The sequence below is a fragment of the Amblyraja radiata genome, chromosome 3 (assembly GCF_010909765.2).
Source record: "Amblyraja radiata isolate CabotCenter1 chromosome 3, sAmbRad1.1.pri, whole genome shotgun sequence".
NCBI lineage: Eukaryota > Metazoa > Chordata > Chondrichthyes > Rajiformes > Rajidae > Amblyraja > Amblyraja radiata.
Window position 1 is genome coordinate 89,067,526 of NC_045958.1, and position 17,353 is coordinate 89,084,878.

The following is a 17,353-nucleotide window of genomic DNA, read 5'->3' on the forward strand; positions in this document are numbered from 1 at the left end:
CTGCCGTAAGCCCCTTTAAGGTTTTCTGGATTTTGAGGTCCTGGTTCCTGATGTCCCTCCCCATATGCTTCCAAATGCATTGGTTGACACTGGGGATTTGTAATGCATCACAGTTACCAGGTGGCAGATGTCTGGCCAGTGTCTCTGTAAATATTTGTTGTTGGAGTTGATGGCCAGACATGTAGTTAATACTGGCTGCCATCCTGGAATCCAAGTCTGCCCCTGTTTGACTTGGTTTGTAGTAATCAGCCACCATGTCCAGCAGTGTATGTTTTTCTGCAGATTCAGGATCATGGGAAGCTGTGTGATCAGGGTCTGGCCCATCAGGGTCCTGCCCACTCTCCTCCGAAGAGGTCGAGATTTCAGGGGGTCCCTCACGGGGTACCCATATGGGGCTTGCCTGCCCACTGTGGCTAGTCTCCACATTCATGGGACTGCCACTGTGAAGGAGCTCCTCCAGCAGCTCCTTTAGACGGTCTTTATGTTGAGCTGCACTTGCTATTTTTGGCTGCTCCCATTCCTGCAGCCTTTCAGCAGTGTGCTCTGTATCCCCGCTGTTCCCGTCCCCGGTACTCACGGGTGCTGGTTTGCGGGCTTTCCTCGTCCCGCCGCTGGCCACACCGGTCCTGACTGTCGGTCCATTTCTGTTCCCGGTCAGCTGTTTCTCCTGGCTGCTCCGTATGCAGCCACTCATAGCGGGTTTGTTCCGTCTGCCGCACCCGTTCAGCCCTGGTCCGATATTGATACGGGCTGGTCGCCCGCTGCTGCTCCAAGTCGGGCTCTTCTAGATGGTGTGTTTTAGTTTGAACTTTGCCTCCCGGCCGGGAAGTAAGTTTCGTCGGTGCCAGAATGATTTCTGGCACAGCTGATTCCTCTACCGAGGCCTCTAGAGCCGACGGCTGCTGTCTCTGCCGTTCATCCACGTTTACAACGCGTTTCTCGGGCAGCTTTTTAGCAGACCGCTTCCTTTTTACTCTGTCCATTTGTGTAAACTAAAAATGCAGAGTCCTTACCTGCCTTTTGCTGGTCCTTTTATCTTCTCCCGTTACTGGGGGATGTCCTCCCCCCTCCTGTTGACTCGTGCAATGCGTGTAGCGATATGACACGCATGCGTTGGAAGCGGGTTCTTCACGTAGTCACTCACGTGACTCTGAAGTAAAATCAGGTCAAACTCAATAGGTAGAGCATATAACCCAGTAAAATCATACAATTATTTATTTTTAAAAACTCACCGACTGAAAAGGTTACTCCTCAGGTTCCAAAATGTTGTTGCAGCCGCAGCTTAACTAACTCAATCTACAATCAGGTTGGTTCACGCGGACAGGATTGTTACTTCACTGGCACACCCTTCCCAAATATTAAGCAACATGTGACATAGTGGTGGCACTGAAGGAGTTCCTGTTACTACGGTGCTCTGGAGTCTAGGCTCTTGTCAACGGGGTGTGGAACTTGTCAGCAGCTTGCCGACTGCAGTGTGAGGTCGCTAACTGATATCTTGCTCCTGTTTCCTGTGCAAGATATGAAATGGAGTCCAGTTTAGTTTAATTTAGAGATACAGCATGAAAACAGGCCTTTTGGCCAGCTGAGTCCGCACCAACCAGCGATCACCCTGTACACCAGCACCATCCTACACGCTAGGAACAATTTACAAATTTTACCGAAGCCAATTAACCGACAAACCTGCATGCCTTTGGAATGTGGGAGGAAACCGGAGCACCCGGAGAAACCCAAACAGTCATGGGGAGAATGTACAAACTTCATACAGACAGCACCATTAGTCAGGATCGAACCTGTATCACTGGCGCTGTAAACATAGAAACATAGAAATTAGGTGCAGGAGTAGGCCATTCAGCCCTTCGAGCCTGCACCACCATTCAATATGATCATGGCTGATCATCCAACTCAGTATCCTGTACCTGCCCTCTCTCCATACCCTCTGATCCCCTTAGCCACAAGGGCCACATCTAACTCCCTCTTAAATATAGCCAATGAACTGGCCTCAACTACCCTCTGTGGCAGAGAGTTCCAGAGATTCACCACTCTCTGTGTGAAAAAAGTTTTTCTCATCTCGGTTTTAAACGATTTCCCTCTTATCCTTAAGCTGTGACCCCTTGTCCTGGACTTCCCCAACATCGGGAACAATCTTCCTGTATCTAGCCTGTCCAACCCCTTAAGAATTTTGTAAGTTTCTATAAGATCCCCTCTCAATCTCCTAAATTCTAGAGAGTATAAACCAAGTCTATCCAGTCTTTCTTCATAAGACAGTCCTGACATCCCAGGAATCAGTCTGGTGAACCTTCTCTGCACTCCCTCTATGGCAATAATGTCCTTCCTCAGATTTGGAGACCAAAACTGTACGCAATACTCCAGGTGTGGTCTCACCAAGACCCTGTACAACTGCAGTAGAACCTCCCTGCTCCTATACTCAAATCCTTTTGCTATGAAAGCTAACATACCATTCGCTTTCTTCACTGCCTGCTGCACCTGCATGCCTACTTTCAATGACTGGTGTACCATGACACCCAGGTCTCGCTGCATCTCCCCTTTTCCTAATCGGCCACCATTTAGATAATAGTCTGCTTTCCTGCTTTTGCCACCAAAATGGATAACCTCACATTTATCCACATTATACTGCATCTGCCAAACATTTGCCCACTCACCCAGCCTATCCAAGTCACCTTGCAGTCTCCTAGCATCCTCCACACAGCTAACACTGCCCCCCAGCTTAGTGTCATCCGCAAACTTGGAGATATTGCCTTCAATTCCCTCATCCAGATCATTAATATATATTGTAAATAGCTGGGGTCCCAGCACTGAGCCTTGCGGTACCCCACTAGTCACTGCCCGCCATTGTGAAAAGGACCCGTTTACTCCTACTCTTTGCTTCCTGTTTGCCAGCCAGTTCTCTATCCACATCAATACTGAACCCCCAATGCCGTGTGCTTTAAGTTTGTATACTAATCTCTTATGTGGGACCTTGTCGAAAGCCTTCTGGAAGTCCAGATACACCACATCCACTGGTTCTCCCCTATCCACGCTACTAGTTACATCCTCGAAAAATTCTATAAGATTCGTCAGACATGATTTACCTTTCGTAAATCCATGCTGACTTTGTCCAATTATTTCACCACTTTCCAAATGTGCTGCTATCCCATCTTTAATAACTGACTCTAGCAGTTTCCCCACTACCGATGTTAGACTAACTGGTCTGTAATTCCCCGTTTTCTCTCTCCCTCCCTTCTTAAAAAGTGGGGTTACGTTTGCTACCCGCCAATCCTCAGAAACTACTCCAGAATCTAAAGAGTTTTGAAAGATTATTACTAATGCATCCACTATTTCTGGAGCTACTTCCTTAAGTACTCTGGGATGCAGCCTATCTGGCCCTGGGGATTTATCGGCCTTTAATCCATTCAATTTACCCAACACCACTTCCCTGCTAACCTGGATTTCACTCAATTCCTCCAACTCCTTTGACCCGCGGTCCCCTGCTATTTCCGGCAGATTATGTATGTCTTCCTTAGTGAAGACGGAACCAAAGTAGTTATTCAATTGGTCCGCCATATCCTTGTTCCCCATGATCAACTCACCTGTTTCTGACTGCAAGGGACCTACATTTGTATTAACTAATCTCTTTCTTTTCACATATCTATAAAAACTTTTGCAGTCAGTTTTTATGTTCCCTGCCAGTTTTCTTTCATAATCTATTTTTCCTTTCCTAATTAAGCCCTTTGTCCTCCTCTGCTGGTCTCTGAATTTCTCCCAGTCCTCTGGTATGCTGCTTTTTCTGGCTAATTTGTATGCATCATCCTTCGCTTTGATACTATCCCTGATTTCCCTTGTTATCCACGGATGCACTACCTTCCCTGATTTATTATTTTGTAAAGAAGCAACTCTACCGCTGCTCCACTGTGCTTCCCTTGGTTGTACCACCTGTAACTGTCTGTCTAATCATAGATTTCCATTATACATTTTATGCCTCTTCTGTCCTTATCTCTTTACCTCACAGTCATACAGCGTCGAAAGAGGCCCTTCAGCCCAACTTGCCCACACCAACCAACATGCCCCATCTAGTCCCACCTGCCTGCGTCCATGTGTTTTTTAAATGTTATAATAGTACCTCCTCTGGCAGCTCGTTCCATATACCTAACACCCTTTGTGTAAAATAATTGCTCCTCAGGTTCCTAGTAAATCTTCCCCGCCTCACTTAAAACCTATGTCTTCTGTTTCTTGATTCCCCTACTCTGGGTAAAAGACTCTGTGTATTCACCCTATCTATTCTCTTCATGATCTTATACACCTCTATAAGATCACCTCTATAAATTTTTTCCAGATGCTCCGGTGCAGGTTTGTAGGCTACTTGGCCTTTGTAAATTGTCCCTAGTATGTGTAGGATAGAACTAATGATCGTTGGTTGGGTTGAAGGGCATGTTTCTATACTGTATCTCTAAACTCACCATTTACCCCAATCTCAGGCGCTGCCTGCGTCGAGTTTGCACATTCTCCCAGTGACTGCATGGGGTTCCTCAGAATCCTCCAGTTTCCTCCCACATCCCAATGACGTGTGGGTTTGTAAGTTAGTCGGCCTCAGTAAATTGCCCCTGGTGTGTAGGGAATGGATGTAAAAGTTGGATAACTTAGAACTAGCGTGAACAGATGGTCGGTAAGGACTCGGTGGGCTGATGGACCTGTTTCCATGCTGTAACTCTACACAGTGGCGCAGTGGTAGAGCTGTGGCCTCATAACACCATAGACCTGGGTTCGATCCTGACTATTGATGCTGTCTGTAGGGAGTTTGTATGTTCTCCCTTTGACCGTGTGCGTTTCTTCCGTTTTTCTTCCACATCGTAAAGACATGCAGGTTGTATGTTAATTGGCCTTTGTATATCGCTCCTAGTGTGGAGGGAGTGGATGCGAAAGTGGGAAAACATAAAATTGGTGTATGGGTGATTGATGGTCGGTGTGGACTCGGTGGGCCGAAGGGCCTATTTTCATGCTGTATGTCTAAACAAGAATGCTTTGACATGCTTTACCTGCTAATGCGGCAGTTCTGTAATCAATATATATTTCTCTCTTTCCCTTCCTGAACCCAAGGTCCCAAAAGAAGACAACCTCAGTGTCCTTGACGATAGGATCCCCTCACTCAAAGAAGACAGCGGGTGGTCCTGATGTCCAACAGGTCCGCTCTACTCTGGTCCAATCCATTTCCATCCCGGCTCCCCAGGTACGATAAGCAACGATAAGCAAGCACGATCATGCATCTAATCATGGCATCTGCCTGATAACTAACACCTCTCTTGTGTGTTTTACAATCCGCACCAAACGTGGAAGGGGCACAGCGGTAGTGTTACTGACCGCAGATGCTGCCAGTATGGAGTTTTACGTTCTCTCTGTGACGGCGTGGGTTTTCTCCTGGTGCTCTGGTTTCCTCCCACATTCCAAAGACGTGACTATTTGTAGTTTAATTGGCTTCGGTAAAAATATAAATTATTTCACCAGAGTTGCTGCCTGACCCGCTGAGTTACTCCAGCATTTTGTGTCTACCTTCGATTTAAACCAGCATCTGCAGTTCTTTCGTATAAATGATCGCAAGTGTGTAGGATAATGTAGCGTACAGGGCAATTGCTGGCCGGCACAGACTCGGTAGGCTGAAGGGCTTGTTTTCATGCAGTATCTCCAAAGTCTAACGTAAAATAAGACAATGGTTACTCCAGAGTTACTCCAGCACTTTGTCTTTCTTTGTATGAACTAGCATCTGCAGTTCTTTGTGTTTCCTTACAGACATAGTTTAGTTTAGTTTCGTTTAGTTTAATATATTATCATTTGCATCGAGGTACAGTGGAAAGCATTTTTGTTGTGTTCTGTCCAGTCAGCAGAAAGACTATACATGATTACAATCAAGTCGTCTGCAGTGTACAGATACAGGATAATGGGAATAGCGTTTAGTGCAAGATAAAGTCGTAAGAAATATTGCTGTTGGAGTAGAGGTTTAGAAGAGTGTAATGAATGATTGTAGATCCACTTATGAGTGCAGCACGCAGTGAGTCGCTTGGCTTGGCCGCCATCTTGGCATCTTCCCCATGATTTAAAGTCTACAGATAAGCTAGTAGAGCTGCTTCACATCGCCAGAGAGCCGGGTTCGACCCTGACCTCGGGTGATGTCTGTATGGAGTTTGTACATATGGCTATGGTACAACTAATTTAGAAGGTTAGACACAATGTGCTGGCGTAACTCAGTAAGGCAGGCAGCATCTCTGGATAACATGGATAGGTGACTTTTCAAATCAGAACCTTTCTTTAGATTGAGAAGGGTCCTGACCCGAAACGTCACTTATCCATGTTCCCCAGACATGCTGCCTGACCTGCTGAGTTACACCAGCACTTTGCATCTTTTCTTGGAAACTAGTATCAGCATTTCCTTGTTTCTAATTTAGAAGGTTGTCAGTTCAAATTCCACTCAAGCTGTGCTGCCCGCTGAAAGAGGATCAGAGGGACCAGTTTACAGAATTGGAGACACAAGGAACAGCAGATGATGGTTTACCAAATAAATCACAAACTGCTGGAGTAACTCAGCGGGTCAGGTAGCATTACTGCAGGACATGGATAGATGATGTTTCGCATTGGGAATGTCATTGGTGGGGGAGAGAAGGCTGGAAAAGATGAGGGGGCAGTACAGAGCCTGGCAGTGATAGGTGGATACAGGTGGGGGGAGGGGGGGGGGGGGGGTGAGTTGATAAGATGGGTGGACAAAGACCAGAAATAAATAGGTGACAAAAGGGTAACCCTCATTCTTCCCTCATTCTCCTGACTCAAAAGAATATCAATCTAATCCAACAAGAAATTTCTCAATTTTCTATCTAACCTGTTCTCCGCTCTGGTTCTACCATTCACGCACACACTATGGGCTATTTACAGCAATCAAACAGCCTACTGACCTGCACATCTCAGGGATGTGGGAGAAAATCGGAGCACCCGGAAAATCCACGTGGGAGAACGTGCAAACTCCACACAGACGCCACACAGGGTCAGGATTGAACCTGGGTATCTGGTGCTGTGAGGCAGCAACTCTACTTATTCCTATTGACTGGTGTAACCGGACGATGAGTAATTCCTGCATTAACTGCAATTGTAAAACTAAAGATTATCTCTGACAAAAGCAATAGTGTGAATTTGGCATTCAAATTGGTATTCATTTTTGCTTGTGTTCATTTTAAGATCCAGAGTCCCCCACCGTGTTTACCGGTCCAGGATGGAGTTTCCTCTCCTGTTTTTACAAAGGTCAGTCTTTTACAATTTGTTTGAAGAGAATTGCCTGGCCAAAGTCTCAGACAATCCCTCAGTGTCGGTTGTGGGCTGGTTTGCCCAGAGTCAGCAGGGCCAGGAGGGAGGGAGGCCTTCGACCTATGACCCTCATTGCAGCTGCCACCCACCAATCACTCAGGTGATGAGCCAGAGCTCGGTGCCTCACTTCTGCGCGAGGTTAAGCACGCAGGGAGAGTCAATACAGGAAAGAGGAAGCGAAGAGATCGACAGAGAATGAGCCAAATGTTTGTAGGTTAATTGGCCTCTGTAAAATTGCCCCTAGTGTGTAGGAAGTGGATGAGAAAGTGGGATAACAAAGAACTAGTGTGAATGGGTGATTGATGGTTGCCCTTTGCTCGATGGGCTTAAGGGCCTGTTCCCACGCCGTATCCCTAAACTAAGCTAAGAGTGGGCTAAAGATGGATGGAAAGTCTCTCAGAAAAAAGATCAATGACAGATGAGAGACAGAGAGTGGGAGAAAGATGGATAGAAAGTGAGAAAAAGGAAAAGAAAAATGACAACTGAAAGAAAGAGCGAGTAGGGAACAAAAGCAGAAAGAGAGAGAGAAAGAGAGAGAGGGGCACAGACAATAACAAAAATAAAAATATAAATGACAGCTGACAACAAAACAAAAAGGAGATAAAGAAAGAAGAAGCAGGGAAAGAGAGAGAGAGAGAGAGAACAAACCTATCTGAGGTGCAGCCACTTGTAGTGGAGAACAGACTTGCAGACACAAGGAATTGCAGGTGTTGGAATATTGCACAAAACACAAAGTGCTGGAGGATCTCAACAGGTCAGGCAGCATTTGTGGAGGGAATGGGCAGATGATGTTTTGTGTCGGGACCCTTCTACAGGTTCTGACCATTCCCCCCACAAATACTGCCTGGCCACACCCCCACCCCTCCCCACCTCCGCTCCTCTGTGTTACTTACTCCAGTACTTTGTGTGTTGCGCCTGACCTAGTTTTGGAAGACTGGGTTAATGGAGAAATCCACACAGGTTGCAATTCAGGGCTGATGAATATTTTAAATCCTGAATCCACTTCCAGAAAGGGGAGGGAGATCTTTTAAGTTGTACCTGCTGCAAGAGTCCAAGGTGGTTTGTACAGCCACTGGGATGCTGTGGATCTAAACAGTAGTGAGTCGGTGGAAACCAAGTCTGGAGTCAAAAGTCAAGAGTGTTTTATTGTCATATGTTCCAGATGGAACAATGAAATTCTTACTTTCAGCAGCACAACAGAATATGAAAACATAGTACACTGTAAACAATATACTAAATGAGAATAAAAAAGTTCAGTGTATGTGTGTATATATATATATATATATATATATACACATACTCACATATACATATATATATATATATGCACACACACACACATATGTATACATAAAAAACGAACAATAATAGTGCGATAATATCAATAATAGTCTATAATAATAATCATCATCATAATTACAGCTGCTTAGGGGTGAAGCAGACACACAAAGCCATGTGCTGCTTCCGGAGTTACTCCGGCAGTTACGGAACAATCCCTCCATTGTTCCCAGCTTGGATTCCAGGGCAGGGTGTTAGTTCCTGTCTTGGCAATGTGCCCATGCACCTTTCACTACTGCAGAGGTGTCAGCTTTACCTTGTGCTTCCTGCACTTGCTCGTTCGTGATGTGAATCTGCACAGATCTTATTCAACCAGTGTTTGTTTTATGTTTCAAAGTTACTTTTGCTTTCACACAAAGACTATTGCCTATCCCGTCAGCTTTCGATGCTTTGATCAGCATTTTATTTTGGTTTAGGTTTATTGGACTTCACTGGACTTTATCTTGCATTGAAGAGAGACACAAAAAGCTGGAGCAACGCAGCATTTCTGGAGAAACAGGATGGGTGTCATTTTGGTTCGGGATCCTTCTTCAGACTGAACAACATATTCAGTATGAGGAAGGGTCCCGACCCAAAATGTCACCTATTGTTCTCCAAAGATTCTGCCTGATCCGTTGGATTATTCTAGCATTTAGTGTCTATCTGGAATAAACTAGCATCTGCAGTTCTTTATTTCCACTACTTTATCTTGCGTTGGTTTAGTTTGATTTAGTTTTGTTTAGTTTATTATTATCATGTGTACGGGGGTACGGTGAAAAGCTTTTTTGTTGCGTGCTATCCAGTCAGCAAATAGACAATACATGATAACAATCAAGCCATCCACAGTGTACAGATCAAAGATAAAGGGAATAATGTTTAGTTCAAGATAAAGTCCAATAACGTCTGATTAAAGTCTGGAGAGAAGAGGTGAATCTGTGGAATTTATAGCCACAGACGGCTGTGAAGCCAAGTTATTGGGTATTTTTAAAGCGGTGATTGATAGGTTCTTGCTTGGTGGGGGCAAAGGTGTGAAAGGTTTTGGAGAGAGGTCAGGACAATGGGGTTGAGAGGGAAAGATAGATCAGCCATGATTGAATGGTGGAGCCAATCAATGGGCTAAATAGCTTAATTCTGCTCCTATAACTTTTGAACAGGAGCTGTGACTTAGGGGTGGCACGGTGGCGCAGCAATAGAGTTGCTGCTTTACAATGCCAGAGACCCGGGTTCGATCTTGACTACAGGTGCTGTAATATAGAGTTTGTAAATTCTCCCCGTGACCACGTGCGTTTTCCCCTGGTGCTCTGGTTTCTTCCCACACTCCAAAGACGTACAGGTTTGTAGGTTAATTGGCTTTGGTAAAAATTGTAAAGTGTCCCCACTGTGTCAGATAGTGCTAGTGTACGGGGTCATTGTTGGTCAGCGCGGACCCGGTGGGCCGAAGGGCCTGTTTCTGCGCTGCATCTCGAAACTAAACCAAACTAAACATGACTCAACGAGCGGTGAGGTGAACATTAACAATAAACCCTTGTCTCCCATCAGGTCCTACAAGACATCAATGCATCAGACGGTCAGGTCGTGGTTCTGGAATGTCGGGTGAAAGGCTCACCTCCTCTTAAAGTCCAATGGCAGAGGCAAGGAACAGAAATCGAAGACTCGCCAGATTTCCGAATCCTTCAGAAAAGTAATGCACACCACCGTATCGAGACTGGGAATTTCCATTCGAATCAAGAAGCATTCCTGACGTATTCCCACGTCCCCCTGCCCCCTACCTCCGCCATCCCTCAAATGGAGGAAATTCAATAGGAACGCCATCCGTTCAAGTCAAGTTTCACTCACCATCACACAAACCAACCTCTCTTCCATTGACTCCATCTACACTTCATGCTGCCTCGGCAAGTGCCCCTTAGCTACACACTCGGGGCAATTTACAGTGGTCAATTAACTTACAAACCCCCACATCTTTGGGAAGTAGGGGGGAACCGGAGCACCCGGAGAAAACTCACAGGATCACATGGAGAATGTGCAAACTCCACACTGACAGCACCCAAGGTCACGGTCTCTGGCACTGTCAGGCAGCAGCTCTGTCGGCTGCGATACTGTGCCGCCCAATATTGAGTTTCTTCAAGTCATGCTGATTTACAGAGATGGAGTCATAGGCATAGAATCATTCAACATTGAAACAGCAACAAATTAAACTCGCTCTGTTCTATTCTCCCCACATTTGCACCGATTACCCCCAGATTCTACCGCTGGCTGCACTCACTCACTACAGGTAACTTACAGCCACCAAGTAACCTCCATGTCTTTGAAATGTGAGAGGAAGCCAGAGCACCCGACGTTAGATTTTAGAGATACAGCGTAAAAACAGGCCTTTCGGCCCATCGAGTTAGTATACGGATAACCCGCCCAAGAAAGATGGACCCAAGATACACTGGTCAATGTACAGATATTCCCCAGAGAGAGAGGGACCGAGAGACACTAATGTATAGATATCCCACTGAGAGAGGAGGAGTGAGATATACTTCCCAAAGTATAGATATCCCACTGAGAGAGGAGGAGTGAGAGACACTGCCCAAAGTATAGATATCCCACTGAGAGAGGGGGACTAAGAGACATTGGTTAGTACTTTAAGAATAAATACCAGTGAGTTTAAACAGAAAGTTGGGCGAAGAAACATTTCTCAAAGCGAGCAACATTTTGTCTCCACAATTGATGATGAGATCAGCAAAACCTCACAAAGCTGACACTGAACCATTGAGTGTTGAATGCAAGCTGATGTAGTTACTGTTCTTGTTTCTCTATTCCATGTGACGTGCTCCTTGTGTGACCTCCCCAGAGCCTCGGACAACGCTCGATCCCGGTGAGTAGCCGGGGAGTGACGACAACTAATATCCTGGAGTGGGTGAAGGTTTGAGGATTTATATGTCTCCCCTCAGTAGAACCAACCGCACTCTACACTGCGCTCCCAACATTTGGCCTCACGTTCTGTTTACAAAATTAAATATATTCAATTATTTACAATAATATTTACACAACAAACAATCACAAACACCCACCATCATAAATCGTCAAGTATTCTTACTGCTAAACATAAAATTACTGTATTACAATCCTGATCCAGGATACAGTAAATCCCTCGTCGTGCCCTGAGTTCTCGGAACTTCTCCACGGTGCCCATGGACACCGCGTTTTATTTTTCAAGGGACACCCAGACATGGCTGTAACCCCGGAAAAGCAGCCGGCAGTCAGCTCAGCCGGAGCCCTGGTCTGCCTGGCGCCATGACCCACAAATGGCCAGCTTGGCCAGGCCCAGGAGGAACCCAACCAGGGCATCTTCTGATCTACTCACTTCCCTATGGAAGGATGAGAGGATATCTTATTGAAACATATAAGATTGTTAAGGGCTTGGACACACTAGAGGCAGGAAACATGTTCCCGACGTTGGGGGATTCCAGAACCAGGGGCCACAGTTTAAGAATAAGGAGGAAGCCATTTAGAACGGAGATGAGGAAACACTTTTTCTCACAGTGGTGAGACTGTGGAATTCTCTGCCTCAGAGGGTTCTCTGGATGCTTTCAAGAGAGAGCTAGCTAGGGCTCTTAAAAATAGCAGTCATGGGATATGGGGAAAGGCAGGAACGGGGTACTGATTGGGGATGATCAGCCATGATCACATTGAATGGCGGTGCTGGCTCGAAGGGCCAAATGGCCTACTCCTGCACCTATTGTCTATTGTCTAATGTCTATTGTCTATCAACTGGGTGCCCAAAGATAAGGATGGTGGGACTAAACTGGAGCGAGAAGGCAAGGAGTAGCCCCTTCAAATATTCAAACTGGGGCTCACATATGCTCCCCTTGCAGTCAACAGAGCTGAATTGTGGAAGTAGAACACTGCAGATGCAGGACATCTGAAGTAAAAACCGATAAGATAGGAAATGCTCAGTAGGGCAGGTAGTGGCGATGGAGATAGAAATACAGTTCATGTTTCAAGTCAATGGCTCATCGCATTTGCTTTGTAATCTCCAGTTGAGGTTTGTTGACTTGGAACGTTGCATGTTTCTCTCCATGAATGCGGACTCACCTCCTTGGTATTTACAGCATTTTCTGTTTTTATTTTGGAAATATTGTTTAATATACTAGAGCCGTTATGTTGGGTTCAGCAGCTTAGTGCTTATTTGACTGGTTCAGCAGCCAGGTAACTGGGCCAGTGATCCAGAGAGGTGACCTTAAGTCCCACTGATGGTAGCAGAGGAATTTACATTCAGGTGTCAAACAAATCTCCGCAATGATACCAACAAAACTACTTAGATTGTCCAGCTGTGCCAAATTCACCCCAGCTGTGCCAATATCACCCAGTTTAGAGATAGTGGGAAATATAGGCCCTTTGGCCCATCGAGTCCATGCTGACCAATGGTCACCAGATACACTAGTTCTATCCGATGCACTAGGGAGCATTTACAGAAGCCAATTAACCTACAAGCCTGCACATCTTTGGCACTTGGGATGAAACCAGAGTGCCCGGAGAAAACCCACATAGCCACGGAGAGAACACACACCATACAGACAGACCCGTAGTCGAAATCGAACCCGGGTCTCTGGTGCTGTAAGGCAGCAATTCTATGCTGTTCCACCATGCCTGCATGAGTTGCGATGACTCCTCAGTTGTGCCAGCATTACGTTCAGCTGTGCCAATGTCACCTCCAGCTGTGCGTGTCATTCTCAGTTGTGCCAATGCCACTGCCAGCTGTTCCAATATCTCCCAGTTGTACCAGTCACCCCAGTTGTAACAATCTTTCCTCCAGCTTTGTCAATATCCCTTTCAGCTGTGCCAATGTTCATCTAGCTGTGCCAGTCACTGCCAGCTGGGCTATTGCCTCTTCAGCTATGCCAATACCCAGCAGTTTTTGTCTATTTATGAATAGGTGACGTTAGGTCGAGACCATTCTTCAGACTGAATAAGTCAGACAAAACATCCTCGATCCATGTTCTTTTGAGAAGCTGTCTGACCCTCTGAGTTACTCCAGCACTTGTTCTATCCATTCACAGGTTGTACAATGTTATCTGGAAGTTGTACTGAAATATATTCTCTTAACTGTTTCAGCCGAAGAGATCTGCACCCTCATGATTGCGGAAACCTTTGCGGAAGATGCTGGAACATTTACTTGCATAGTCACCAATCCCTTTGGCTCTGTGTCCTGCAGTGCTGACCTCACGCTGTGTCCAGGTAGGTGCCAGCGGTAAAAGGAGATGGGGCAACAGGGGAAAGAGGAAGCTATCCTCCTCAAAGTGCTGAAAATACGTTCACAACCACTGCTCACGACTGATGGGCTCCTGTCATGCAACACGGTGGCGCAGTGGTAGAGTTGCTGCCTTGCAGTGCCAGAGACCCGGGTTCAATCCTGACTACGGGTGCTATCTGTGCGGAGTTTGCACATTCTCCCTGTGACGCCGTGGGTTTTCTCTGGGTGCTCTGGTTTTCTGCCACACTCCAAAGGTACAGGTTTGTGGGTTAATTGGCTTCTTTCTGTGAATGGTCCCAAGTCTGTAGAATAGAGCTAGTTTATGGGTGATTGATGGTTGGCATGGACTTGGTAGGCTGAAGGAATGTTTCCACGCTGTAACTCTAAACTCTAAACCCTAAAAATCAGTGAGTGAGTATTCAGAGGGGTGGGCAAATGGTGCAGGTGTTTAAAAAAGATGAGAAGGTACATGAGAGGTACATTTCTTCTGAGATGAGCTTCCAGAATAGTAACAACTCAATTAATATTTAATGCCGCATCCATCTATTAGTCTATCCATCTGTCTGTTGGTTCATCCATCCACTGTCAGTCTGTCCATGAGTCTACTAATTATCTATCTGATGGCATGTCTACCTCTGAAAACGCACCCCTCCAGATTCAGGGACAGTTTGTTCCCAGCTGTTATCAGGCAACTGAACCATCCTACCAACAACTAGAGAGAAGTCCTCACCATCTATCTTCATGACTACCTCTTTGTCTTTCCGATCATCTCACTATCCTTCTGTTTATCTACTTCCTCTATATCCTATTAATTTTGCCATCTATCTGTCTGCCTGTCTATTTTTTAATGACTTCACCACATTGCCTTGTGAAGGCCACCAGCATAATCATGGACGAGTCACACCCCGGTGACCGCTCTTCTCCCCTCTCGCATCAGGCAAGAGGTACAGAAGTGTGAAAACGCACACCTCCAGATTAAGGGACAGTTTCTCCCCAGCTGTTATCAGGTAACTGAATCGTCCTACCAATAACTAGAGAGCAGTCTTCAGCTACCATCTTCCTCATTGGTGACCCTTGGACTATCATTAATCGGACTTTACTGGACTTTATCTTGCAATTAACGTTATTCCCTTGATCCTGTATCTGTACACTGTGGCCAGCTCGATTGTAATCATGTATAGTCTTTCCGCTGACTGGATAGCACACAACATTTTCACTGTACACGTGCCAATAAACCAAAGTAAATTGCCAAATTCACCCTCTGTCTATCTGCCTACATCTCTATCTTTCTGTCTGTTAATCTCACCATCTATCTGGCCTGTAGCTGTTAGATCATTCGATTCTCAATGATTCTCCAAATCCGAGTCCAGTGGTAACGTTTTAAAAGTTTTATTCAGGCACAGAGCTTACATAGTATCCGTGTGAACCGTGGTGCAGAAGAACAAAGATACTATGGATGCGACTACTAGTTAAACCTTCCCCGCGGATCAGATAGTCCCTCTCTTATCCCTCAGTTGGCTGGTGTCACAATCTGGGATCATCTCTCTCAAATTGTCCCGAGTATGTAGGATTGTGCTAGAATTGATGGGAATGTCAGGCGAATAAAAATTGGGCTTAATGTAGGATTAGTGCAAATGGGTGTTGATGGTTGGCATAGACTCAGTGAGGCGGAGAGCCTGTTTCCATGCTGCATGTTGCCATGACAGCACAGTGGCGCAACAGTACAGCTCTACCTCACAGTGCCAGAGACCTGGGTTCAACCCTGTATGGAGTTTGTACCTTCTCCCTGTGACCACATGGATTTTGTCCGGGTGCTCTGCTTTCCTCCAACATTCCAAAGATGTACAGGGTTGTAGGTTAATTATCTTCTGTAGATTGCCCCTAGTGTGTTGGATGCAAAAGTGGGATAACAGAGAACTAGTGTGAATGGGTGATTGGCAGGACTCGGTGGGCCAAAGGACCTGTTTCCACACTGTATCTCTAAACTAAATTAAACTAAACTAAATTGGACTATATCAATCTGAAGGGTTGAAACTGAAGGGTTTAGAACATACACAGAACATTGGACAGTACAGCACAGTAACAGGCCTTTGGCCCACAATGACCATGCCGAATATGATGCCAAGTTAAACTCTACAGATAGACACAAAATGCTGGAGTAACTGAGCGGGACAAGCAGCATCTCTGGAGAGAAGGAATGGGTGATGTTTCGGGTCGAGACCCTTCTTAAGACTAAACTATAGGTTTGTTGCGTCTGAGGCCAAACCTGTGTCAAGAGTTAATGAGACTGGTTGTGCTTTCACTACACCAACACACCCAGAAACTATTTGTTTACTTAGGCTTAGGTAAATCTCATTCCTTATCTACTGGATATTCACCTCATTAACTATAATTCTGAATCATTGTCTGGCTCCTCTATGCAAGGCAAGTTCCCTGGATTTGCCCAAGAATGGCAGGATGAATGTCTTGTTTTTGAGGAAAAGGATTGGCAGGGAGGAGCAACTGTGCCTCACCCAGATTGGGAAGAGTCCCGTACAATACGTCACATGTGATCAGCAGACCCGACATAACAATTCCACTGCGAGGAGTTACCTTCTGCATTCCCAGGATTTCCTCACCATCCTCACCTTTTCCTCTCTCCCAACACCCTCCCTCAGATCGTTGCCAAAATGGTGCAGAAAAAACTGGGCGACTTCCCAATATTAAAGTTCACAGCCACTTAGGAATGCCATGTGGAAATGACCAGGAGAGAACCTTCAGCTTGTGCAACCATAATGTAATGAACATTGAACACAGAACAGTAAAGCAGGGGATCAGATCCTTCGGCCCACAATGTCCATGCTAAACATAATGCCGAGTTAAACTCCTCTGTCTCCCTGTGATCCATATTCCACCAAATCCTAAAATCAGGATTTGAGGGCCTGAGCTATCGGGAGAGGTTCAGCAGACTAGGACTTTATTCCGTGGAGCACAGGAGAATAAGGGGTGATCTTATAGAGGTGAATAAGATAATGAGAGGAAAATATAGGATACATGCACACAATCTTTTACTTAGAGTAGGGGAATCGAGAACCAGAGGACAAGGGTTAAGGTGAGGGGGGAAAGAATTTATAGGAACCTGAGGAGCAACTTTTTTACACAAAAGATGGTTGGTATTTGGAACAAGCTGCCGGAGGAGGTAGTTGAGGCAGGTACTAACTCAATGTTTAATAAATATTTAGACAGGTACATGGGTAGGATAGGTTTAGAGGGAAATGGGCCAAATGCAGGCAGGTGGGACTAGTGTAGATGCTAACGTGGGCAAACTGGGCCAAAGGTCCTGTTTCCACACTGTATGACTATCATTCTTTGTCTATGGCATTGCCTGCATATCCAGATGCCTATCTGGAAATCTCTTAAACACCACTATCTTTCTCGCCACCATCCCAAGTCGTCACCTAGCCTTGCCAAAGTATTAAT

General features: G+C 45.6%; 1 protein-coding gene across 5 annotated transcripts in view; it reads left to right on the top strand.

Moving 5' to 3' along the window:
* Nucleotides 1-17,353, top strand: part of palld (palladin, cytoskeletal associated protein) — a 252,184-nt gene that overhangs the window by 113,847 nt on the left and 120,984 nt on the right. For all 5 annotated transcript variants that reach the window (XM_033018280.1, XM_033018281.1, XM_033018284.1 and 2 more), the window contains 5 exons: nucleotides 5,092-5,221; nucleotides 7,213-7,275; nucleotides 10,195-10,336; nucleotides 11,492-11,515; nucleotides 13,756-13,878. In XM_033018280.1, coding sequence (XP_032874171.1) covers nucleotides 5,092-5,221; nucleotides 7,213-7,275; nucleotides 10,195-10,336; nucleotides 11,492-11,515; nucleotides 13,756-13,878 — 482 coding nt within the window. The remainder of the gene's footprint in view (nucleotides 1-5,091; nucleotides 5,222-7,212; nucleotides 7,276-10,194; nucleotides 10,337-11,491; nucleotides 11,516-13,755; nucleotides 13,879-17,353) is intronic.